This window comes from Trachypithecus francoisi, unplaced genomic scaffold (assembly GCF_009764315.1).
Source record: "Trachypithecus francoisi isolate TF-2019V2 unplaced genomic scaffold, Tfra_2.0 Lachesis_group8, whole genome shotgun sequence".
NCBI lineage: Eukaryota > Metazoa > Chordata > Mammalia > Primates > Cercopithecidae > Trachypithecus > Trachypithecus francoisi.
The window spans coordinates 5691362-5708419 of NW_022681473.1; the positions used below are offsets into that span (position 1 = coordinate 5691362).

The window sequence follows — 17058 nt, forward strand, 5'->3', positions numbered from 1 at the left end:
ACCATAGGGACCATCCAGGCCAGGCACGGGCCCAGGCTGTGCCGTCCATGGCCTCCATTTCCCCCATTTCCCCAGGTGCCTGTGAATAGGGAACTACCCAGAGACACGTGATGAGCTAGAGCCCAAGACCACCATGGCAGGCCTGTATGATGGGCGGGCCTCAGGGCTGCTTGGGAAGCTGGCTGGAAAGGGCCAGAGCTGACCCGGAGCTTTGAGTGTCTTGTTGCAGCCCAGTCCTTCCAGACCAAACCCTAGTCAGTAGTGTGCACTGTGGTGGTCGCTGGGGAGCCTTTGCTGTAGCCTTGCACAAAAGCTGGCTTCCGGGCTTTCCTAAGCAGATTCTCCCCTTTCCTCTGATCCTGCCTTCAGAGGTTCTCTAAAAACCCATTCTGGCCAGGCGCAGTGGCTCACACTTGTAATCCCAGCACTTTGGGAGGCTGAGGCGGGCAGATCACCTGAGGTCAGGAGTTTAAGACCAGCCTGACCAACATGGCGAAACCCCATCTCTACTAAAAACACGAAATTAGCCGGGTATGGTGGCAGGCGCCTGCAGTCCCAGCTACTTGGGAGGCTGAGGCAGGAGAATCACTTGAACATGGGAGGCAGAGGTTGCAGTGAACTGAGATTGTGCCACTGTACTCCAGCCTGGGCAGCAAGAGTGAAACTCCATCTCAAAAAAACAAAAAAGAACCCACTCCATGTTTGTTCACGGATTTCACGGTGTTTCTGGCTAAACCCCTCCTGTCTTCCTGCCACACACTGGCGTCCATTGCCCTGCAGCTCCACACGTGAAAAACAGATGTGTCGGCCAACAGCAGTCCTGGGGCGGTTGGGCAAAGAGGTGGAGGAAGGTGAAGCTGGTTCTTCCATCGTCTCACAGTGTCTCCCTGATTGGAGGGGCAGTTGCCCCTTCACCGACCAGGGCAAGCAGTGTCCCCAAAGGGAAGCAGGTCAGGGTGTCTCGGGGAGGCTGCCACCTGCTCTCAGTCAGTACCGTGGTATGGGGATGTCCTTAAGATCATTTAAGTTTGGGACATGCGGTCTACACTGACAGTGATTCCAGGAGGTAAATATTTATGTGTTTAAAAAAATAAATAAGGGAGGCCAGGCACAGAGGCTCATTCTTGTAATCCCAGCACTTTGGGAGGCCGAGGCAGGTGGATCACCTGAGGTCAGGAGTTCAACACCAGCCTGGCCAACATGGTGAAACCCCATCTCTACTAAAAATACCAAAACTAGCTGGGTGTGGTGGCACACACCTGTAATCCCAGCTACTTGGGAGGCACAGGTAGGAGGATCGCTTGAACCCGGGAAATGGAGGTTGCAGTGAGCCGAGATCATGCCACTACACTCCAGCTTGAGTGACAGAGTGAGACTCCATCTCAAAAATATATGTATATAAAGTAAAAATAAAACAAATCAATAAGCAAGGGAAATGCTGGAGTAAAACCTAGCTACTTAGTGTACCTGGACAGCCATTCTGAGCATGATGCCTGAGTAAGTTTCCTGGGGTTGCTGGAATAAATGGCCACAAACTGGATGTCTTAACACAACATAAGTTTCTCCTGCCACAGCTCTGGAAGCCAGAGTCCAAGATCAAGATGTCGGCAGGGCCATGCTCTTTTCAAAGGCTCTGGGCTCCGGAGGCCTTTGTGCCTCTTCTGGCTTCTGGGGGCTCCATGTGCTCCTTGGCTTGCAGGCACATCACTCTGATCTCTGCTTCCATGTCACCTTGGCCCTCACCTCTGTGTCTATGTGTGTCTCTCTTACAAGGACAACAGTCATTGGATTTGGGGTTCACCCTAGTCCAGTGTGACCTCATCTTAATATTGAATTATATCAGCAAGACCCTATTTCCAGGCCAGATGCGGTGGCTTATGTCTATAATCTCAGCACGTTGGGAGGCCGAGGTGGGTGGATCACCTGAGTCCAGGAGTTTGAGACCAGCCTGGGCAACATGGCAAAACCCCATCACTACAAAAAAATACAAACATTAGCTGGACATAGTGGTGTGTGCCTATGGACCCAGCTACTCAGGAGGCTGGGGAGGGAGGATCACTTGAGCCTGGGAGGTAGAGACTGTAGTGAGCTGACCTGTGATCACACCACTGCACTTAGTCTGGGTTACAGAATGAGACCCTGTCTCAAAAAAGGAAAAAAAAAAAAAAAAAAAGACACTACTTCCAATTAAGAAATAAGGTTCTCACAGGTACCAGGGCTAGAACATGGACGTATGTTTTGGGGGGACACAGCTCAACTCATTACAACAACGGAAAAACCCAAATATTGTAACGTAAAGATTTTAGTTTTCTGTATTTCAAAAATACTTGAAACTGTTTTAAAAGGTAGGTAACAAATTGAGGGTAAGTGCTCACAACAGAGAACAGGGTTAATATGTAAAGAGTTCTTATAAATCTGCCGGAAAACCATGAAGATCCTAATTGGAAAGGAAATGATGAGCACCCCTAGGAGTTCACAGAAGGAGAAATGTTTAATGAGTTGCAGAAAAGCATTCAACATCACTGGGAATAAAAGAAATGTAAATACAAAGGCTGGGCACAGTGGCTCACGCCTGTAATCCCAGCACTTTGGGAGGCTCAGGTGGGTGGATTGCCTGAGTCCAGGAGTTTGAGACCAGTCTGGACAACATGGTGATACCTCATCTCTACAAAAAATACAAACAAGTTACCTGGGCATGGTGGTGCACCTGTAGTCCCAGCTACTTGGGAGGCTGAGGTGGGAGGATTGCTTAAGCCCAGGAGGTTGAGGCTGCGCTGAGCCATGATGGCACCACTGCACTCCAGCCTGGGCAACAGAGAGAGACTAAATTAGTCTGTCTCCACACTGCTGTAGAGAAATACCTGAGGCCAGGCAATTTATAAAGGAAAGAGGTTGAATTGATTCACAGTTCCGCATGGCTGGGGAGGCCTCAGAAACTTACAATCATGGTGGAAGGGCAAGCAGGCACCTTCCTCACAAGTCGAAAGGAAAGAGAAGGGTGAAAGAAGAACTCCCAAACACTTATAAAACCACCGATCTCGTGAGAACTCACTCACAGCATGGGGGACCCGCCCCTGTGATCCAATCACCCACTCCCTTGACACGTGGGGATTACAGATCCCTCCGTCAACATATGGGGATTACAATTCGAGATGAGATTTGGGTGGGGACACAGAGTCAAACTAGATCAGAGACCATGTCTCAAAAAATGACCAAGTAAAACAGAAAAAGAAATGTACATATCAGAGGCCAGACGCTGTGGCTCACGCCTGTAATTCCAGCACTCTAGGAGGCAGAGGTGGGTGGATCACTTGAGGTCAGGAGTTCGAGACCATCCTGGCCAACATGGTGAAACCCCCACCTCTACTAAAAAAAACCCACAAAAATTAGCCAGGCGTGGTAGCAGACATCTGTAATCCCAGCTACTCAGGAGGCTGAGAGAAGAGAATCACTTGAACCCGAGAGGAGGAGGTTGCAGTAAGCTGAGATCGTACCACTGCACTCCAGCCTGGGTGACAGAGCAAGACCCTATCAAAAAAAAAAAAAAGAAAGAGAGAAATGTAAATGTATATGACCACGTGCAATTCCATTCATTGGTAAGCAACGAGCAAAGTCCTACGCACTTTCTCAGACATCCCCACCAGTGGATCCCATCAGTCACAGTCCTCACCAATTAGGCCATTCAAATTCCCCAAAATAAAAAAAGGGAAAGAAGTATAGACTTACCTTAAGGGTCTTCAGTTCTGGCATTTTCTATTTAATAGTGTATATTGCTCTATAATGGAATTACTACCAAAATTTAGAAAATCTTTTAGCAGAAGATATAGCCCTAATCTCACCACTCCAGTACAATCATTACTGACATTTATGGTGTACTTCGTTAGAGTATCAAAACAATGCTAGTATGTGACACTTTTCTTTCTTTCCTGTTTTGCTTTTCTAAGTGACACTCAGTGAATTCTGTGCATGTTTCTCCCCTGTGTGCACTGGTCAAACCGTCTCTAGAGCAGGCACCTAGAACTGGCTTGCCGGCTGCCCTGGGGGACATTTTCCATCTTACTGGCATTGACAAATTACCCTCAAAGTTTTTTTTACCAACTTTCGTGTCCCCAGCAATCTATAAAATACCCTTTTCCCTTCATTTTTGCCAAAAGGGTTAGCAACTTTTAAAATGTCAACTGGACACTTGGATTTCTTCTGTTGAGAATATTGTTCATATATTTTGTTTTTTTTTTTTAAAAATGGGTGTATATCTTTTCCTTATTGATTTGTAGAAAGTCTTTATATATTCAGACATTCTGCTTTTAGTTTTTATTTTTTAATTTTTGTTTGTTTGTTTGTTTGTTTGTTTGTTTTTTTGAGACGGAGTCTCGCTGTGTCGCCCAGGCTGGAGTGCAGTGGCCGGATCTCAGCTCACGGCAAGCTCCGCCTCCCGGGTTCACGCCATTCTCCTGCCTCAGCCTCCCGAGTAGCTGGGACTACAGGCACCGCCACCTCGCCTGGCTAGTTTTTTGTATTTTTTTAGTAGAGACGGGGTTTCACCGTGTTAGCCAGGATGGTCTCGATCTCCTGACCTCGTGATCCTCCCGTCTCGGCCTCCCAAAGTGCTGGGATTACAGGCTTGAGCCACCGCGCCCGGCCTGTTTGTTTGTTTTTTCGAAACCAAGTCTCACTCCATTGCCGAGGCTGCAGTGTAGTGGCGCAATCTTGGCTCACTGCAAACCCCATCTCCCAGGTTCAAGCGATTCTCCTGCCCCAGCCTCCCTAGTAGCTGGGATTACAGGTGTGTGCCACCACATCCAGCTAATTTTTGTATTTTTAGTGGAGACAGGGATTCACCATACTGGTCAGGCTGATCTTGAACTCTTGGCCTCAAATGATCCACCTACGTCGGCCTCCCAAAGGGCTGGGATTATAGGCATGAGCTGCTGTGCCTGGCCCCTTTTTTGTTTTTTAGGTGATTTTAATAAAATGTCATACTTTTCTCCATAAAGGTCTTGCACATCATTTGTTCGAGCTATTTCTAAGCACCTTTATTGTTTAGTTCCTTTTCAAGAATATTTTCAAGTTGTTGGTTATGCAGCGTGTAGATTTGCTCAGGCCACCATAACAAATACCACAGACTGTGCGGGTTAAGCAACGACAGCGATTTTCTCACAACTCTGGAGGCTGGAACTCCAACATCAAGGTATTGGCAGAGGTGGTTCCTTCTGTAGGCCTCTCTCCTTGGACAGCCATCTCCTCCCTGTGTCCTTACATGGTTGTCCCTCTGTGCGTGTCCTAAACTCTCCTTTTTTTGAGACTGAGTCTCATTCTGTCACCCAGGCTGGAATGCAGTGGCACAATCTTGGCTCACTGCAACCTCCACCTCCTGGGTTCAAGTGATTCTCCTGCTGCAGCCTCCCAAGTAGCTGGGACTACAGGTGCCCGCCACCACGCCTGGCTAATTTTTGTAATTTTTTAGTAGAGACGAGGTTTCTACTAAAACATGGGCCAGGCTGGTCTCGAACTCCTGACCTCAGGTGATCCGCCCACCTCGGCCTCCCAAAGTGCTCGGATTACAGATGTGAGCCACCGCGCCCAGCCCTAAACTCCTCTTCTTAAAAGGACACAGTCACGTAGGATTAGGGCTTACCCTAATGACCTCATTTTATGTTTATACCTCTTTAAAGACCCTATCTCCAAATGAGGTCACATTCTGAGGTGCTGGGGGTTAGAACTTCAATGTATGAATGGGGGGCACAGTTCAGTCTGTGCCCTGGGGTATAGGAACGTGAAAGGTTTTTATAAACTGAGTTTCTACCCAGCTGCATTTTTTTAATTTAATTTTAATTTTAATTTTTTAGACGGTCTCGCTGTCGCCCAGGCTGGAGTACAGTGGCATGATCTTGGCTCACTGCAACCTCCGCCTCCCGGGTTCAAGCTTCTCCTGCCTCAACCTCCTGAGTAGCTGGGACTACAGGCCCATGCCACCATGCCTGGTTAATTTTTTGTATTTTTAGTAGAGACGTGGTTTCACCATGTTAACTAGGATGGTCTTGATCTCCTGACCTCGTGATCTGCCTGCCTTGGCCTCCCAAAGTGCTGGGTTTACAGGCGTGAGCCACCGCACCCAGCCACTACCCAGCTGTATTCTTAGTGGTTTAAATAGCTGATAAGTTTTCTTGGATTTTCTACATGCTAATCATAGCTGCAAATGACACCTTTGATATTTCCCTTTCAATACCTTTATCTTTTATTTTATTTATTTCTTATTTTACTGCCCGGCCAGCATCCCGAGTGTAATGTGAATATACATAGTCATGGTGTGCATTCTTGTCCTGTTTCTGACTTTAAAGCAAAGGCTTCAGATGCCATTTGGTCCAAGTTTCTGGTAGGAACCCTTCAGCAAACCACAGCAGGTCTCCTCCCTCTTTGGTTTGGTAAACATTTTAAAAATGAGAGCGGGAGGCCAGGCACAGTGGCTCATGCCTGTAATCCCAGCACTACAAAAATGAGCCGGGCATGGTGGCAGGTGCCTGTAATCCCACCTACTCAGGAAGCTGAGGCAGGAGAAGCTTGAACCCGGGAGGCAGAGGTTGCAGTGAGCCGAGATCACGCCACTGCACTCCAGCCTGGGCGATAAGAGCGAGACTCTGTCTCAAAAGAAAAAAAAAAAAAGAGATCGGGCTTAATATTGATGAATTCTGTGCTTCATCTGGCCGGGTTCTTCTTAAATGTCACTTCTTTAGTGGGGGTGGCAAGGCTTTCTCACATCTCCAGGCTGGGCTGGTCCCAGTCCTACACTTTCTAGCCTTTTGTGACACTTGTCCTATTTTGTTTTTGTTTGTTTGTTTGAGATAGGGTCTTGCTCTGTCACCCAGGCTGGAGTGCAGTGGTGCAATGTCAGTTCACTGCAGCCTCTGCCTGGAAAGAGGTTGAATTGATTCACAGTTCCCCATGGCTGGGGAGGCCTCAGAAACTTACACTCATGGTGGAAGGGCAAGTAGGCACCTTCCTCACAAGTCGAAAGGAAAGAGAAGGGTAAAGGAGGAACTTCCAAACACTTATAAAACCACCGATCTCGTGAGAACTCACTCACAGCATGGGGGACCCGCCCCCGTGATCCAATCACCCACTCCCTTGACACGTGGGGATTACAGATCCCTGCCTCAACGTATGGGGATTACAATTCGAGATGAGATTTGGGTGGGGACACAGAGCCAAACTGTATCAGAGACCCTGTCTCAAAAAATGACCAAGAAAAGCAGTAAAAGAAATGTAAATGTCAGAGGCTGGACGCTGTGGCTCACGCCTGTAATTCCAGCACTTTGGGAGGCTCAAGTGATCCTGCCACCCTAGCTCCAGAATAACTAGGACTACAGGTGCACACCATCACCCCCAGCTGATTTTTGTATTTTTTTGTAGAGATGTGGTTTCGCCATGTTGCCCAGGTTAGTCCTGAACCCCTGGGCTCAAGCGATCCTCCCTCCTCAGCCTCCTGAAGTGCTGGGAATACAGGCATGAGCCACTGCTCCCGGCAGCTTGTCCTATTTTTAACCATGCATTTATTACGTCTTCCCCACTAGACGATCTGCCTTGATCAGCTGTCACTGTGCATCCCCACTGAGCAGTGCTTAAGAGGACTTGATACATATTCGTGGAGGGAATGTACTTCATCACATTTGTGTGATGTTGAAGCTTACTGAGGATCTTAAATTACTGTTTTAGTAGTTTTTACGGAATGGCTTGGTTTCATAATTTTCCACTTCCTTTCTCAGAACATTTCTCGGGTTCTCAGAAACAATTCTCAGAATGTTTCTCAGAATAGTTTCTAAGTTGCCCTATCGTCATTAATTAATAAAAAGTTACTACACCGATCCAGTGCCTACTTTATATGAGCTTCATGGATATCATCTCTTCATTCTTGCACAGCGCACATGGGGAACATATGATCTCCATTTTACAGAAGAGAGGCTTAGGGAGGGTTGAGCAATTTTTTTTTATGATAATATTCCATTTTGCTAAGCATGCTTTTTTTTTTTCTGAGATGGAGTCTCGCTCTGTTACCCAGGCTGGAGTGCAGTGGCGTGATCTCGGCTCACTGCAACCTCCACATCCTGGGTTCAAGCAATTCTCCTGCCTCAGCCTCCCGAGTAGCTGGAACTACAGGTGCATGCCACCACACCTGGCTAATTTTTGTATTTTTAGTAGAGGCGAGGTTTCACCATGTTGGCCAGGCTGGTCTTGAACTCCTGACCTCATATGATCCTCTCACCTCACCCAAAGTGCTGGGATTATAGGCGTGAGCCACCACTCCCAGCCTCCCACTGCGCCTGGCCTCAGGTAATTTGTTTGAGGTCATAATCTAATGAGTGACCAAGCTGAGCTCAGAAGTCAGGCCTATCCGATCCAGAGCTTTAACTCCATGCTGTCCTTAATCATTTAAAACGTCTTGAGGAATAGGCTCCTGAGGCTGCCCGGAGGGACGCAGAGCAGGGACTCCCATGCCCTTTATAGAGTCAGGGTGCGGTCGTCTCAGCACGCGGTGAACTTGGGACTCTTGGTTTTGTGTCTCCAACCCGCGGCCGGCTCAGACACCATCCAGCACATGAGAGACAGCAAGCACATCGTCGTGTACCATCGAGGGCGCTACTTCAAGGTCTGGCTCTACCACGACGGGCGGCTGCTGAAGCCCCGGGAGATGGAGCAGCAGATGCAGAGGATCCTGGACAACACCTCGGAGCCTCAGCCTGGGGAAGCCAGGCTGGCAGCCCTCACCGCAGGGGACAGGTGCGCAGCCCGGGTCCCTTGTCCTGTTTTGAGGGGTGGTGGAGGCGCTCGTCCTCACCAGGGCCCATCCCCGTCGGGGCCTGTGGAACCCTGGAATGGGGCTCCCCACCTCAGCTCTGTTTTGCTCTGGGGTCTCCCGGCTCGGTGGGTCTCAAGAGCAGTGGGGACATGGCGGGGAGTCCCTGGTCACTCCTGTGTGTGTGTCAGGCAAACGTGTGTGGAAACCCTCCAGAGTCCAGGACGGGGAGAAGTGAGGACTAGAATTAGGCTTGCTTGCTTTTTTTTTTTTTTGAGAGGGAGTCTCACTCTGTTGCCTAGGCTGGAGTGCAGCGGCGCTATCTCAGCTCACAGCAACCTCCGCCTCCCGGGTTCAAGTGATTCTCCTGCCTCAGCCCCCCCGAGTAGCTGGGAGTGCACCACCACGCCCAGCTAATTTTTGTATTTTTAGTAGAGACAGGGTTTCACCATGTTGGCCAGGCTGGTCTCAAACTCCTGACCTCAAGTGATCCACCCACCTCGGCCTCCCAAAGTGCTGGGATTCCAGGTGTGAGCCACACGCCTGGCCAGGATTAGCCTTTCTTACGGGGCTGTGGGCGTATTTATTAATTTAGGAAACAGAACAAATTGAAACCAACGCCCCTGTGCTAGTTACCTTTCCTTGCCTCAGTGAAAAAGAATCAGGCTGGGCGCAGTGGCTCATGCCTATAATTCCAGTGCTTTAGGATACCAAGGCAGGAGAGTCACTTGAGCCTAGGGGTTTGAGACCAGCCTGGGCAACAGAGTGAGACCCCATCTCACAAAAAATTAGCCATGCTTGGTGGTGCGTGCCTGTAGTCCCAGCTACTCAGGAGGCTAAGGCAGGAGGATTACTTGAGCCCAGGAAGTCGAGGCTGCAGTAAGCCATGATCGAGGCACTGCACTCCAGCCTGGGTGACAGAGTGAGACCTTGTCTCAAAAAATAAAACAGAAAGAGAATCACCCAAGCTTGGTTTTCTCGAGGGTGTGGTGTGTGATGTATAGTAGGGTTTCTCACCTCAGCGCTGCACACGCTCAGGGCCGGGTACCTCTTTGTGGGGGGCATTGCCCTGTGCAGCGTCAGATGCTGAGCGACAGCCCCGGCCTCTGCCCACCGGCTGCCAGTAGCAACCTGTGTGACAACCAGAAGTGCTGCAGACATTGCCCAGCATCTGGGGGACACTGTTGTCCCCGGCCGAGAGCTGCCACATTCCAGCAGTGTGACAACTGCTCTGGGAGTAAGGCGGGAGGGGCAGGTGTCGGGTCCCCTTCTGCAAAGATCAAGAGAGGTTCTGTGCAGCGTGCAGGGGCCGCAGGTGGGCTGTGTCTCGCAGAGGGTGGGAGCAGACCAGGACAGTGGGTGTCCAGGGGGTGGAGCGGCATTCCCTGGGGCAGCAGAGCAAGCAGGAGCTGTGGAGTGGGCTGGATGGCTGGGCCACGGTGCCAGGCTGGGGAGGGTCCCAGGCACCCAACCATATTTGAGCTTGATTCTGCGACTAGGGGCCACTTCAGGTGGTGTAGGGTGGAGTGGGCCGGGGGGCATACGTAGGTTAATGCAGGAGATTCTTCTGGTTGGGCAGGGAGGAGGGGCCTTGGACACAGGGATACTTTTCGGTGGCCCAAGTAGTGAGGTCCTGAAAGAGGGCCAGGCCCGAGTGCAGGAGAGGGATAGGGGAGGATGTATGCAGGGAAGCTGGCGTTGTTCGTTGTCCACTGTGGTGCTGACAAGGCTGGAAAGAGCGGCAGCAGGAGATGTGTCTCGGGTGAAGATGCGCTTGCCCGATGGGCTCCTCCGAGAGCCTGGAATCCCCAGCCGAGGAGACGTGGGGAGCCTGAGCAGGCGCTGTGGGGCCTGGGCTCCCTGTGGGTCTGCAGGTGCCTCAATCCCAATGCCCCCTCTGGATAGGGCCAGACCAGCATCTTAACCACGGGAGTCCTTCACAAGAAGGGCTCCATACATGCCGGCCACCATCACCGTCACCATCACCTTTGTCCCCCCAGTGGGGTGTGCACTGGGGCCTGACGTGTTTCTGGGCTTATTGGCCCTGTGGGCCACCGTATCCAAGCACTCGTAGAGAGAAGACGGTGGGAAGAGAGCCAGATGGCCCCGATCTGGAAGGGTGGGCAGTGGCAGACGGCCCTGGAGGAGCTGGAGTGAGAGGGACCCAGGAGCATTCGAGGAAGCCCAGCTGGTGGGGTCTTCCAAGAAGGAAGTGGGCATCACATCAGTTCTGTGTATTCCAAATAAGACGGACACGGAGACCCTGTGGAGGGGTCACATGGGCATCTGTGGCATGCACTTGGGGGCTGATGACCTGGGTTCCAACTCTGCCTCAAAATAGCTGTGACCTAATCTTTCCGTGCTTCAGTTTTCTCATCTGAAAAATGGGTACAGTAGCATTGAGAAGATCAGTGAGTTGGTACACAGAAAAGGTTTGGAGCAGAGCCTGGCATGAGGGACACACTCTTACGCATTTACCGTGACCTGGGCTGCCGGAACTTACCTAGGGTGGTTCCTGTGGAGGGGAGGGAGGGCATGTCGGGGAGCATGGACGTGTCAGGGAGCACGGAGCATGGTGATCTGGGTCTGCTGCTTCCTGGCGGCTTTGCCCACAGGGCCAGCCTGCCATCTGACCGTTCATTTAGTCAGCATTTATTGAACAAAAATTACCCACTGCTCCCTGTGCTGTGGTCTGGAGACAAGCAGAAGGTGAGAGTCTTTCCAACAAACAGTCTCAGACGGGGAACATCGTCAAAATGGAGTTTTCCTTCGAGAAATTCTGAAAAACTGCAAAGGTTTGATTGTGTCATTTCAAACATCACGTGCCAGGAGACATCGCTCTATGGCTGCAGGTCCGGCTGCCTTTAATCATAGTTCATCTTCACTGCAGAGTTCCCTGGGCCAGGTGTCGCCAGGCCTATTTTGGGCGGGGGAAAAATAAACAGTCTCTTGATGCCGTGGAGAAAGCAGCGTTCTTCGTGACGTTAGATGAAACTGAACAAGGATACAGAAGGGAAGACCCGGATACATCGATGGACAGCTACGCCAAGTCTCTACTACATGGCCAATGTTACGACAGGTACTGTCCTTACTTTCTGAGAGATGGGAGTTTGCCCATGAGCTTGGAAGAAATACCCTATGTGCCTGACACTCACCCCTAAGTATCTATAATGCTAAGGAAGAAGGTGGCATAAAAATATAACCTTCAGTTTTATTTTATTTATTTTTGAAATGGAGTCTTGCTCTGTCACCCAGGCTGGAGTGCAGTGGCTTGATCTCAGCTCACTGCAACCTCCACCTCCCGGGTTCAAGCGATTCTCCTCCTTCAGCCTCCCAAGTAGCTGGGATTACAGGCGTGTGCTAACACGCCTGGCTAATTTTTGTATTTTTAGTAGAGACAGGATTTCACCACGTTGGCCAGGCTGGTTATGAACTCCTGATCTCAAGTGATCCGCCCACCTCAGCCTCTCTAAAGTGCTGGGATTACAGACGTGAGCCACCGCGCCTGGCCAACCTTCAGTTTTCTTCCCTCCTCCAAAACTGTCACACATACACAGCTTAAGCTGCAAACCTGAGATTCCCTCCTCTGTGCGTGACCACCTTTGTTTGGAGATGCTTATGAGATGCAGGGCTGCCAGGTCCCTGGACTCAGGCAGGGGATAGAGGCAAACAGGGCTGGGCACAGGGCTAGGCCAGGGTGTTGGCACGTGGCTATCTCAAGTCCTCTTTTCCTTATCTGTAAAGTGTTGACCAGCCCCCTGCAGGGTGGGGCCAAGGATTGGCTAATGAAGGGGTCACATGCCCACGGGAAGCGCCTCCCACCTCTCCCCAGTTGCCTTGTGATAGTAACAGGTCCTGACTTCAGGCTCCCGGGATATTAAGCGCTCATCTTTGTGTCTGGGACAGGAAAGAAATGAGGGATTCAGTGTCCCGTCTGTACTTTCATCCTCACTCCAGAGACCGAGCAGCCGCTCCCTGTTAGAGGGGCAAGTGCAAAGTAAATTAGTCCATCCAGGATGAAGCAGAGAGGTGCGGTGTCTCCTCATTCTTGCCTCGTTGAACACTTAAGTTCCACACATGTGTCTCACATAGGTGGTTTGACAAGTCGTTCACGTTTGTGGTCTTCAAAAACGGGAAGATAGGCATCAACGCGGAGCACTCCTGGGCAGACGCGCCGATCATGGCCCACCTTTGGGAGGTGAGCTTTCGTACTTTTCACTTGAATATGGAAGTTGCTTTTGAAAATCCAAACTGGCCAGGCGCGGTGGCTCACGCCTGTAATCCCAGCACTTTGGGAGGCCAAGGCGGGCAGATCACGAGGTCAGGAGATCGAGACCATCCTGGCTAACACAGTGAAACCCCGTCTCTACTAAAAATACAAAAATTAGCCAGGCGTGGTGGCGGGTGCCTGTAGTCCCAGCTACTCAGGAGACTGAGGCAGGAGAATGGTGTGAACCCGGGAGGCAGAGCTTGCAGTGAGCCGAGATTGCACCACTGTGCTCCAGCCTGGGCGAAAGAGCGAGACTCCGTCTCAAAAAAAAAAAAAAAAATTAGTAGTAAACTTGTGAAGACATCATAATGTATGACCTTCTTATTTCTTTAAACTTCTGTGAATGTTTTGAATCTTGACTTTGTTTTTTTGAGATAGAGTCTTGCTGTCACCCAGGCTGGAGTCGGGACCATAGGCAGCTGGATCACACAGGGTACATTTATCAAGTAGAGAAATCTACTGGATATTTACAAGATCAGGCTTGTTTTTTAAAGTTCTCCAGATAAGGATAAAGGGATTTTGTCTTAGACCAGGGTGGCCACATAGAAGTAGTGGTGTTTAGCTGTTAGGGTCCAGCAGACAGGATGGCCTGACGCTAGGGGCCCCTGGCTGGGGGACTCATGTGATCCAGACACAGATGGGGACTGACCTAGTCTCATGTGTAGGCCCAGTGTAGTCAAACTTGAGTCTATTTGTTCTTGTTCTTGTTCTGTTTTTATTTTTTATTTTTTGAGACAGGGTCTTCCTCTGCCGCCCAGGCTGGAGAGCAGCGGTGCGATATCAGTTCACTGCAACCTCCAACTCCTGGGTTCAAGTGATTTTCCCACCTCAGCCTTCCTAGTAGCTGGGACCACAGGTGTGTGCCACCACACCCAGCTAATTTTTGTATTTTTTGTAGAGACAGGGTTTTGCCACGTTGCCCAGGCTGGTCTCAAACTCCTGGCTTCAAACAATCTGCCTGCCTTGGCCTCCCAAAGTGCTGGGATCACAAACATGAGCCACCATACCCGGTCTTGCTCTTGATTTATTTCTGATGTTTCTGTGTCGGGCTCTCCTGGGGCTCTGACCCAGAGCAGGTGGAACCTGATCAAGTCTGTTCCTTCGCTGGCTCAGGTCAGCCTGGATCGTGACCCACACATATTAGCGGCACCTTCCACCCGCCCTGCCCCCTCGCCAGCCGACAGTTACCCCGACCTTGTGTTGTTTTTACCTCCCTCACTAGAATGTAAGAGTGTAGAATGAGCACAGGGATTCCTCTGTTTAAAAAACCTAATTTTTTTAGTTGAGATATAAGTCACATACCTTAAAATCTACCCTTTAAAAGTGTACAGTTCGGTGGTTTTTAGTATATTCACAAGGTGCTTGTGCAACAGTCACTACTTAGCCTCTCAAGTAGCTGGGATTACAGGCATGCATCGCCACATCCACCTAATTTTTGTATTTTTGGTAGAGGCGGGGTTTCCCCTTTTGGGCCAGGTTGGTCTTGAACTCCTGACCTAAAATGATCTGCCCGCATTGGCCTCCCAAAGTGCTAGGATTACGGTCATGAGCCATGGAGCCCAGCCTAATTCTGTAACATTTGCATCACCTCCAAAAGAAACTCCTCGTTCCTTTCTCCCGCAGGTTCCCAATAGCCACTAATCTGCTTTCTGTCTGTATGTATGTGCCTATTTTGGACATCTTATATAGATGTCCATACAATATGTGCTCTTCTATGTCTGGCTTCTTTTTTCTTTTTTTTTTTTTTTTTTTGAGACGGAGTCTCGCGCTGTCACCCAGGCTGGAGTGCTGTGGCCGGATCTCAGCTCACTGCAAGCTCCGCCTCCGGGTTCACGCCATTCTCCTGCCTCAGCCTCCCGAGTAGCTGGGACTACAGGCGCCGCCACCTCGCCCGGCTAGTTTTTGTAGTTTTTAGTAGAGACGGGGTTTCACCGTGTTAGTCAGGATGGTCTCGATCTCCTGACCTCGTGATCCGCCCGTCTCGGCCTCCCAAAGTGCTAGGATTACAGGCTTGAGCCACCGCGCCCGGCCTGGCTTCTTTTTTTCTCTTCTTTTGCTTGCTTTCTTTCTTCTTTGTCTTTTGTTTTTTTTTTTTTTTTGAGACGGAGTCTCGCTCTGCCCCCAGGCTGGAGTGCAGTGGCGCGATCTCGGCTCACTGCAAGCTCCGCCTCCCGGGATCACGCCATTCTCCTGCCTCAGCCTCCCGAGTAGCTGGGACTACAGGCGCCCGCCGCTAGGCCCGGCTAATTTTTTTGTATTTTTAGTAGAGATGGGGTTTCACTGTGTTAGCCAGGATCGTCTCGATCTCCTGACCTCATGATCCGCCCACCTCGGCCTCCCAAAGTGCTGGGATTACAGGCGTGAGCCACCACGCCCGGCATGCTTTCTTTCTTTTTTAGAGACAGGGTCTTGCTCGGTCGCCCAGGCTGGAGTGCAGTGGCACAGTCATGGTTCACTGAAACCATGACCTCCTGGGCTCAAGTGATCTTCCCACCTCAGCCTCCTCAGTAACTGGGGCTACAGCCATGTGCCACCACACCTGGCTAATTTTTTAAATTTCTTGTAGAGATAAGATCTCACTATGTTGCCCAGCTGGTCTGGAACTCCTGGCCTCCAGCAGTCCTCCCACCTTGGCCTCCCAAAGTGCTGGGATTACAGAAGTGAGGCACCGCGCCTGCCTGCTTCTTTTCTCCCAGCATAATGTTTTCAAGGTTTATCACATTGTAACATGTACCCGGGCTTCATTCGTTTCTAGGGCTGGATAATATCCCATTGTATGGATTGACCACACTTAGTTTATCTCTTCATCAGTTGATGGGCATTTGTGTTGTTGCCACTCTTCGGCTATTATGAATAATGCTGCTATGAACATTCTGTACAAATTTTTGTGTGAGCAACTATTTTCATTTCATTTCACTGAGTGTATACCTAGGAGTGGAATTGCTGGGTCATACAGGTATATTTCACTTTTTAAGGAAGGACAAGAATTCTTGTCTGTTTTGTTCACAAAACTCAGTTCTTGTCTGCACTGTCACCACTGCTTGGATGCCACTGGTGCTACAGTGGTTCCAACTCATAGTAGGTGCCCAATAAATACTGTTGAATAAATTGGCTGAAGTTTACTTGCCAGTGAAAGGAGAGTGTCGTGAACCTGAGCAAGCCGGTAGCACTCGTCTGTCTTCTCTCTGTCACGTCTGACGTGGAGATCAGATCCACCTCATTAGGTGCTGAGAATATAGGAAGCGTTAACAGTTGTGGTTCAAACTTTGTAACATCTCTGCAAAGAACAGCCCTCTGTTCATGTTGGAGATTAATATGTTTTATGTGCCACTGTTAGTTTTAATAATTTTGTTCTATTTTTGACAGTACGTCATGGCCACTGACAGCCGCCAGCTGGGCTATGCGGAGGATGGGCACTGCAAAGGCGACACCAATCCGAACATTCCGTACCCCACCAGGCTGCAGTGGGACATCCCAGGGGAAGTAAGTCTGCATCATCCAACCACTGTTACTTACCTGGGATGGGAAACACATTTGAAGTCTTACAGATGAATTTTCCAACTGTAGTTCGTGCCCGATCATGAGCTCAGTTGAAGACCACTGAGGCTGAAAGTTGTTTGCTCAGAGAGTTTCGTGAGGTCTGCCGGGCTGTCACAGCTCCTGTTTCTCGGAAGCCTCGGTAAATATTTCTTCTTCTGTTTGAAGCTTCTGGCTAAGATTGTCAGTGTGACTTCCAGCTCAAACTTAACTAGACATCTACAGAATGCTCATCATCAAAAACTAAAAGCCAAAATCATATAGAGGTTAGAGCTGAAAGCCTCTAAATTGCTAATTTATAATTCTCAAAGTTGAATTCATTTTGGCACTTCTTAAACGTAATCAGAGGCAGCCCACTCATGGGAGCCCTTTTTGGAAGGAATTTTAGGGTTGCAAATACCAAATCTTAGTTCACTTACTCCATAGAAAAATTCCCTGGAGTCCAAGATATCATTTTCTATTT

At 49.7% G+C, this 17058-nt stretch overlaps 1 protein-coding gene across 2 annotated transcripts in view; it reads left to right on the plus strand.

The window, feature by feature from the left end:
* CPT1A (carnitine palmitoyltransferase 1A) overlaps positions 1-17058 on the plus strand; it is an 85900-nt gene that overhangs the window by 49373 nt on the left and 19469 nt on the right. For both annotated transcript variants that reach the window (XM_033207455.1, XM_033207454.1), the window contains exons 10-13: positions 8577-8772; positions 11679-11867; positions 12881-12986; positions 16425-16541. In XM_033207455.1, the coding sequence (XP_033063346.1) occupies positions 8577-8772; positions 11679-11867; positions 12881-12986; positions 16425-16541 (608 nt within the window). The remainder of the gene's footprint in view (positions 1-8576; positions 8773-11678; positions 11868-12880; positions 12987-16424; positions 16542-17058) is intronic.